This window comes from Syngnathus typhle, linkage group LG1 (assembly GCF_033458585.1).
Source record: "Syngnathus typhle isolate RoL2023-S1 ecotype Sweden linkage group LG1, RoL_Styp_1.0, whole genome shotgun sequence".
Lineage (NCBI taxonomy): Eukaryota > Metazoa > Chordata > Actinopteri > Syngnathiformes > Syngnathidae > Syngnathus > Syngnathus typhle.
Window position 1 is genome coordinate 18,875,896 of NC_083738.1, and position 9,342 is coordinate 18,885,237.

Consider the following 9,342-nt stretch of genomic DNA (forward strand, 5'->3'; position numbering starts at 1 on the left):
ATTACAAAGCCAAGTCACTGACAGCCAAGTGGTTCATTCGCCTGACTTCCTGATGGCAGCATGGCTGTTATTCTCACAATCAATAGTTTGAATGAAAGTGCAAACAGTTACCTGATTGTTATCCTAAATTGAGTGCTGACCAAGTCCAGAGTTTAGTCCATTTCTTGCCTGAAGTCAGCTGGGATTTGTTCTAGGCCCTGATGATCTGTGACAATTGAAGTGACATTATAGCAATATGACGTTTTATGAGATAGTTGAGAAACATGCTCCCACTTCATTGATCTCGCATGCTTTGCTATCTGTGGTAAAGAAAAAAAAAAAGAAAGCCAGAGGAAGAAATTCTGCGCAGATCCAAAACTCAGTGTGGGGGGCCTGACTACAACAATTGCTTTGATTACGTGAAGAGGAGAAAACCAAAAGAAAATCAGGAGGATGTTCCGACAGCATTGAAAGAAGCAAAGGAGCAATGATTCTTTTGAGATTTGAGTGGGATAATGAAGTATAAATTGTCTTACACTAATCAATAAACCTTGAAGTGTATCTTGCACTCTGGTGGCTACTTAGCTCTTTCTGGAACAGCATTACCATGTTAAGAGTCATCCAAATGGGACTCGCAGCGACTTGCACTGATTCAGTGGGCCAATAAAAATGAGTCATAAGATTATAACTATACACTACAGAGGTTTTTGGACATATTGACCGTTAAGTGAGAGTCGTTCATGAAGATTAGAATGCTGTACAGGTAACAGATCTGTGCCTATTTATACAACAGTAAAAACACGTATTGAGAACAGTATCTGTTATGTATTGACTTGGAAGTGTTGTTTCTCGTTTGCATATTGCATTGTTTGGTATGCTCTACTTTTTGTTGCCCTTCTCCGTGCGGTGTGGAGGTGTGATTGGTCAGCGGATGAATATCATTGTGATGAGGCTTGTTCAGGAAATAAAAACACGCTAACAAAAGTAACGTGAATCTGTGCTCTTTACAAAGGTTATGTAAGAGAATAAACATAACAAAATTGGCGACGAGACTTAAAAAGGACCCTAAGAATGCGGAGGAGGAACGGACACAAGTGAATAGTGCTTCATGGACTTGGTTGTGTGGACGTAAGTTTCGTCTGCTCGCCCCGAATTCTGCTCTGATCAAGCAAGCCGGAGGTGAGGACGGGTGTCGCTCAGGACCAAGGTAAAAGTGAACGGACGCCAAGAAAAGTGAAAAAAAAATAATAAAATGTCCGGAATCTTGGGAAATATGGACATATTTGACAGTTCGGTAGAAGACTGGACAACTTATGTGGAAAGAGTTGAGCAGTACTGCCTAGCTAATGAGATACAGGACGAAAGAAAAGTAGCTGTCCTACTCAGTGTCATGGGCGCCAAAATGTATAACTTACTCCGCAGCCTGGTCGCCCCAGCTAAACCGGCAGACAAAACATTTGATGAAATAATGCAGATAATGAAAAGTCATCTAAACCCAGCTCCATTGGTGATTGCTGAGCGCTTTAGATTTCACAAGAGAAACCAGTCAAGGACGGAGACGGTGTCAGAGTACATCGCAGAACTGAGGAAACTGGCCGAACACTGTCAGTTCAGAGACGGACTTTCAGATGCTCTGAGGGACAGGTTCGTGTGCGGGCTGCACAACGAGAGCATTCAGAAACGGCTTTTGACGGAGGACAAACTCACCTTGCAACGAGCAGTGGAAATAGCTGTTTCAGCGGAGACAGCAGCAAGGGATGCGACGGAGCTTCAAGGTAAAAACGCAGCCACAAGCTCTGTGTTTAAACTGCACACCAAACGGCATAATACCAAAGCAAAGCCCTGTTTCAGATGCGGTAAACAGTCACATGACCCCGCAGAGTGTTGGTTTAAGGATAAAGACTGCCGACAATGTGATAGAAGAGGGCACATACAGAAGATGTGTAAATTAAAGTACAGTAATGCAAAAGATAAACACAATATAAGAAAAGGACAAAAATTGCACAAAGTAGCACAGACAGATTCTGACAGTTCAAGTGAGGAAGAATTGGCTTGTTTAGGGCTGTGTGCTACAGAAGAGAATGACGGTGATGTGATTTGGCTGACACCAAAAATTAATGGAGTGCCATTAAAAATGGAACTGGACACAGGGTCAGCACTGTCGATCATATCATTCAACGACTACAAGAAAATGTTCCCAGACACTAAACTGTCACGCACCAGTGTAAAACTGAAGACATACACAGGAGAAAAGGTTGCACCACTGGGAAAACTCAAAGTGAAAGTGAAATACAGAAACCAAAAGTGCAATCTTGAGCTGTTCGTCCTTAAAGAGGGAGGTGTACCACTATTTGGTCGTAGATGGCTACGACAAATCAAGCTTAACTGGCATGAAATAAAGTCCATGCACATAGCCTCCAAACAGCTCACAGACATGAAGTTAACTGAGATACTGGATAAACATGCACATGTGTTCAGCGAAGGCATAGGAACAATGAAACACATCAAAGCACGTCTCGAGCTGGAAGAAGGTGCAAAAGCAAAGTTTCATAAAGCACGCCCTGTTCCATATGCGCTACGCCCAAAAGTTGAAGCTGAGCTGCAAAATCTCATGGATCAAGGAATAGTATCCAAAGTGGACTGGTCTGAGTGGGCTACACCAATCGTACCTGTTGCCAAGAAATCTTCAGACAAAGTGCGCATTTGTGGTGATTTCAAAGTAACTGTTAACCCTGTCATGCATGCGGACCAGTATCCACTCCCTCGCATCGATGACATTTTTGCATCTCTAGCAAATGGTGAGCACTTCACAAAGATTGACCTCGCACAAGCATATCTACAGATGGAAATGGATGAAAGTTCACGCAAGTACCTCACCATAAATACTCACAAAGGACTATACCAATACAACCGGCTTGTATTTGGTATTACAAGTGCCCCTGCGATATGGCAACGTGCAATGGACCAAGTGCTACAAGGAATCCCAGGTACTCAATGTTACTTGGATGATATTATTGTTACTGGTTGGGACAAAGATTCACACTTGCAAAACTTGAATGCAGTTCTAACAAAACTGGAAGAATATGGTCTAAAAGCAAACAAAAAGAAATGTGAGTTTTTCAAGGAGTCCATTGAGTATTGTGGACACAAAATAGACAAGCACGGACTTCACAAAACGCAAGACAAAATTGAAGCTGTAGTAAAATCTCCACAACCAGAAAATGTCAGCCAGTTACGCTCATTTCTTGGCCTTGTTAACTATTATCACAAGTTTTTGCCAAACCTTTCCACTGTGCTGCACCCACTGAATGCACTACTGCACCAAAAGGCAAAGTGGGACTGGACTAAAGACTGTGAACAGGCATTTACAAAGGCAAAGGAACTCATTATTTCAGACAAGGTGCTCACACACTTTGATCCAAAGCTTCCCCTATGTCTAGCCTGTGACGCTTCACCTTATGGCATTGGTGCAGTTCTATCTCACAAAATGACTGATGGCTCTGAACGCCCCATTGCCTTTGCATCACGCTCTTTATCACCTGCAGAGCGTAATTATGCACAGATTGACAGAGAAGCTTTAAGCTTAGTGTGGGGTGTTAAGAAGTTTAACCAATACCTGTATGGAAAACACTTCATGCTGATTACAGATCACCAGCCTCTTGTTTCCATTTTCAGTCCGAAGAAAGGTGTTCCTGCTATGGCTGCCGCTCGTTTACAACGTTGGGCTCTCTTTCTTGGAGCACACACCTATACCATAGACTATAAAGGGACGAAACTACACGGAAATGCAGATGGTCTCTCTCGCCTTCCTCAACCACTGACAGAGAAGGCTACTGATCCTGCTTTAAATCTTCACATGCTGCAAATGGAACCGCTTCCGGTGACTTGCGCTCAAATAAGCAAAGAAACAAGAAACGACCCTCTGCTATCTCGAGTGTATGACTTAACTGTTAATGGCTGGCCAATGCATGCAGATACTGAACTTAAGGACTATTTCACCAGAAAAGACCAGCTTACTGTGTCCCAAGGATGTGTCCTGTGGGGGTCACGCGTTGTTGTACCTCCCAAACTGCGATCCAAAGTTCTAAACTCGCTGCATGATGGGCACATGGGGGTAGTTAAGATGAAGAGTCTTGCTAGAAGTTATGTGTGGTGGCCTGGCCTTGACAACCAAATTGAAACTCTGGTCAAAACATGCAGAGGATGTCACCAGACTCAGCGCTCACCTCAGATTGCCCCTGTCCACACTTGGGAATGGCCTGTTGCCCCATGGCAACGCGTTCACATTGACTATGCTGGACCTTTCATGGATCACATGTTCCTTATTGTGGTCGACGCTCATTCGAAATGGCCCGAGGTTTTCACTGTAAAGAAAGCAACTACAACTGTAACAGTGAACCAGTTACAGATGCTTTTTGCACGTACAGGATACCCTCTTCAGCTTGTAAGTGACAATGGTACCCAGTTTACTAGTGAGGAGTTTCAGATCTTCCTGAAAAGCAACGGAATAAAACACCTTACTTCTGCTCCTCACCACCCTGCAACGAATGGACTTGCTGAACGTTTTGTACAAACTTTCAAACAGTCGATGAAAGCCAGTAGGAGGGAGGAAGTTCCACTACAGCAGAAAATCGCCAACTTTCTGCTAGCCTACAGAAACACTCCACATACTACTACTGGACAGTCACCTGCAATGTTGTTCATGGGAAGAAACCTAAGATCTCGTTTAGATCTCCTGAAACCTGACATCCGAGAACATGTTTCAAACAGACAATGTTCACCAACTCAGTTACAAAGGAAACTAAGATCATTTGACATCGGACAAAAAGTATTGGCAAGAGACTATCGTAACCAAGGCGACAAGTGGCAACATGCGGAAATTTTGACACAAACTGGACCACTCTCATATACAGTGAGTGTTGAGCCTAATGTCGTCTGGCGCAGACATGTTGACCAGCTTTTGGACGCATCACCTGGAAATGCCGCTACTCAAACTACGACACCTACTGACCCACAAAACCCTAAGGACAGTACTCCAGCCTCTGACATCACCCCTGAGGAAAACATGTCCACACCGGAGATAATGGACATACACAAACCAATGACAAACCTACCTGATCCTCCTGGACGCAGATATCCTGAGAGGGTTCGCAAACCACCAGACAGACTTGATTTATAAATGTTGAAAAGAAACAAATGTTCTTTAAAAGAAAAAAAAAAAAAAAAAGTTGTTAATATTTGATGTTGAAAATTGTTGTGAATTTTGAAATGCCTCTAAAAAGAAAAGTATACACTTAATAGCACATAGAAACATAGTACTATTATTTTTTTATTTGATGATTATTGGTGCATCAAAGCTGGAAGAGAGGAATTGTTATGTATTGACTTGGAAGTGTTGTTTCTCGTTTGCATATTGCATTGTTTGGTATGCTCTACTTTTTGTTGCCCTTCTCCGTGCGGTGTGGAGGTGTGATTGGTCAGCGGATGAATATCATTGTGATGAGGCTTGTTCAGGAAATAAAAACACGCTAACAAAAGTAACGTGAATCTGTGCTCTTTACAAAGGTTATGTAAGAGAATAAACATAACAGTATCATTAACAGTTAAGTCCCAAACTACATTGTGGCACTAATTAGACACAAATAACAACGACACGCAGAGGAGGCGTTAGGCCCAAAGTGGTTTTTTTTGTGACTGGGAAGGGGATTCCTTGAACATGAAGAACTCCAGACTAGTTGAGAAACATTTTGGACTCATGGTGAGCTTCTTTCACTCCAACTCAAATAATGCAATCAAATCATTCCTCTTAGAATCACTCTTAAGGCCTGATTGATTGGCGCTAAATTGCATCTTCCCTGAACCGCAACTGTACTGCAAGGCAGGTTTATGAAAGCTTTTTTGATGACTGCAAATAAATTTCAGATTGACTAATATTGATCCAATGTCATACAAGTTGCTCTGAACACGCCACTGGAGCTAATGGGTTGCAGAGCTGCGAGAACAGATTTAGGCCATGCTCCTCTGCCTTGAAGACATAAGACAATGATAAATAAATAAGTCTTGCGATTGGGCACTCTGCACGTGGCCATATGGTCTGCGAAGGGAGCCCATCTACAGCACCCGGGACGATTAATACAACCTGACAAGAACCATATCAAACATTTACAGCCTTGTAAGTGATCCACTGCTGCACACTGCACTTTTTGATAGGGCAGTTTGAAATTGCGTGGTTTATAGTGAATGGTCCACAGCTCCTGTTTCTCAAAGAGGACTGCATTAAAGAACACTGCTATGTCATCCACTGGGCTCACACATGCCACCCAGGGGGCACAAGGACCAGGTTTGTGGCGAGGCAGCATTTTTAATGGTCGAAGACAGCAAAGGATATGAAGGAGTTAATGGCTTTCCGTCTAGCCATGCCGTAACAAAAAAAATCTTGACCACAGATCAGCCTTTTTTCCTGGATGTCCCACTCCAATCTGTTGCTCAAGCTTCCTTCTAATGAGGAGACTGCAGAGATTCTCATCTAAGAGATTGTTAGGATCTTTCAGTTCCCCCATGATGTGGTATCTAACTGATGGAAAGAGTTAAAAGAGTTCTGCAATCTGATTTGAGCCTCTGTCAGTCTGTCTAGGTAGGAGGTGATCGTTAAAATGTACTGTACTATTATTACTTTGTGTGAAAATTCAGACAAATAGCAAGAACTCCAGGGTGGGTTGAGTATGAAAACAAAACATATGGATTTAATATGTGCACAAAATCTTACATTGTTCTTCTCCTGCCTCATTTCCATTTCGATGCTTTCCAACCAAAAAGTACTTTTTGATTTCCATCTGCAGAAATTGTTGTATGAACACATCAGTCCATATTTTGCTTCTATCATCTGCTCACTATACTTTTTTGAATCGGCAAAGGTTTCCCACAAAATGTATCACTAAACTGAAGACTATTCCTGTGAGAGGGGATGAAATTGCACCTCCCTGGCACCTTCCCCTCCGGCAGATTCCCCTGTTGAATCTGCATCAATTGTTAAGTAGTGATTAAGGGATCCTTTTCTCCATCTCTATTCCGGGAGGAAGAGGAGAGTCTAGGCTTTGTAACGTGTACCTCTCATCCCCATTCATGCTTTGCTAAAGTAATATCAAGAAGTGCCGTAAAGGATATCGAGAAAGCAGATTGACAATGAAACTGTAGCAAAACGGGGAAAAAAAATCAGACTTGGTGTGTTTTGAATTCAATTGCAAAGTCATTTGTGTTAGGGGAAGATTGTCGTCGTTTGGATCTGACAAGACTTTTGGTGTTCTCGCTGTGCTGAATTTCAGTTTTCACGATTTGTATGGTGCAGATGACAGACAGCGTGTGTGGCTCGAGTAGGACCGGTGGTGGTGAGCTAAAGGTATGGGCAGGAAATGCAAATTGTTATCCTTTTGCTTAGACTAAGGCTAACTAAACTAATGTGAGGAAAGAAACTATTCTTGTCAAAAGCGTGCAGCGTTAACCACACTAAGCGAGGCAATCAACTGATCGAAGTAGCTGACAGAGAGCTGCATGATCCCGTCTCTGTTTCACAACAGTACACATAAAAAGGATTAGTTGTTGGCATGGGAAGATGAAGCAGATTAGGGGGAAGTCAGCCAACAGGGCTCGCCTGTTGAGCAGGGCTTTCCTGCTGGCCTTGGATTACACACTGTGGATGCTTTTTGTGAATTGAAGTAGCCTTTCCAAGTCGACCTTCAGCTGCCATTTGTTGATATTCAGACAAGACCAGCTGACATTAATAGCATGGGGTTCGCGGCCACATCGCTGTTTTGACAGAAGCTGCGATCCGCCTTGCTGTGCATGGCGTGCCGGATCTGGGTCTTGCCCCTCAGTAGGTGTCTGTTACTGCCTTCGGCAATCATCAGGGTGCCAGCGGTGCAATGGTGTAAACATTGAAAAGTCTTACTGATGCAATTGTTTAAAAATCGTGTTACCTTTCCTTTTGGAATAAGAGTCTTATGCATATTGTTGTCTATACACAAGTCGAGAGTACTCTTTCCGTAGCTTTTCATCCAGAGGTTTTTACAATTTGCCTCCTAAATCCATTCATGCATGTTGACGCAGTAACACTTTGACAGCAGTAGCCAAAAAGACTTACAAACCCAACTAACATAAACGAGGTTTGTCAGAAAATTTCAAAAATATATTACACCCTATGAGTTTTCCCCTTTAATATTGAGCTGGCGTGACCTCAACTTTTTTTTCCGCATGCTTTTATATATACATGCTAGTATATGGATGGATTTTTTACACATTGGTGTATTCTTAACACTTCTCAACCAGAGCTTCTGAATATCTTGCTACCGTACTACACCACGCACCAAGTGGCCTCACGTATCTATTTTACTCAATGACCTTGTTAACATTAACGTCAATTTTCCACACAGCACCTTTTCACTGATGCACTAGCACGGCCAAACATGACTATTGAACTTTACCTCTTTTGATTTTTAGCACCCATCTGTTCATATACACACTGCTGAGGGAATTAAATACTCATTCAATCGAAACATGGAGACTATTTCCTTTTGTCCTTCAAGTCTTTCACCTCATTCAATCCATCTTCACCTCTCTCCGACTCGATAGCTAGAAATTGATATTAACCGCACTTCTAGTTTTCATTTATGGTTATATTTGCTATCATTTACACACACTACTCGTCCTCACCAAAAGACAAGGCCTGATGAGATATGGAGGTCACTTTCCAGCTTCCCATCCACAAAAACTCTCTCCCTCTCACTTGGAGGGGGAATTGGACTGACTATTCCCATCTTGTTTGACCCCATCACGACAGCTACAGCCTACAAGGCAAACACAATAGGCTACGATGACATTGAGCATCGATTGCACGAACATTTTCTTCCTTTGAATGCACATTATGGTCTCTTAAGGGGGGAATTCAATGGGTTGATGGCAGCACCGCGAGACTCCTGGACTCAGCCTTGCTGCTATTTGCTGATTTATTTGTGTGACATTCTTTGAATCGGTGCGTGTATGACTCCACCCTCTGTATTCATCCTCCATCATGGATTTTCTGCTCCTTGACATGCCAGTTTCTTGTCAGAGGGAGTAAGGCGGGTTAACTGTGGAGGGACAACCCAATGGGCCAAGAGCTCTCACAACAAGGAATTTTACTGTCAAGTCCAGTCAGCTCAAAATGATCACATGCAATGCTTTGGCTGGAAACGTGAAATGAATGAATCTTAAGAAATTAAGAAAAAAAAGGATCTGCAAACAAGATACGAACATAGCCATCAAATGCATTATTGCACGAGGGCTCATGCTATGGGTCTCAGTCATTGTCACACTTGACCAAACTACCAG

The 9,342-nt window shown here is 42.7% G+C and overlaps 1 protein-coding gene across 2 annotated transcripts; it reads left to right on the forward strand.

The window, feature by feature from the left end:
• The first annotated feature begins 799 nt into the window (after positions 1-799).
• LOC133154711 (uncharacterized protein K02A2.6-like) lies at positions 800-5,516 on the forward strand. 2 transcript variants are annotated; one of them, XM_061279637.1, is made up of 2 exons: positions 800-1,754; positions 2,772-5,516. In XM_061279637.1, the coding sequence occupies exons 1-2, from the start codon at positions 1,232-1,234 to the stop codon at positions 5,156-5,158; spliced, it is 2,910 nt and encodes a 969-aa protein (XP_061135621.1). In that variant the 5' UTR covers positions 800-1,231; the 3' UTR covers positions 5,159-5,516. The 2 variants fall into 2 exon arrangements, with proteins under 2 accessions (XP_061135621.1, XP_061135612.1); XM_061279628.1 differs by having other exon boundaries at positions 953-1,186; positions 1,507-5,516.
• The last annotated feature ends 3,826 nt before the right edge of the window (positions 5,517-9,342 follow it).

Bases quoted from the DNA above. Each gene is read 5' to 3' on its own strand.
- LOC133154711 (XM_061279628.1), top strand. From the start codon at position 1,919: ATGTGTAAATTAAAGTACAGTAATGCAAAAGATAAACACAATATAAGA.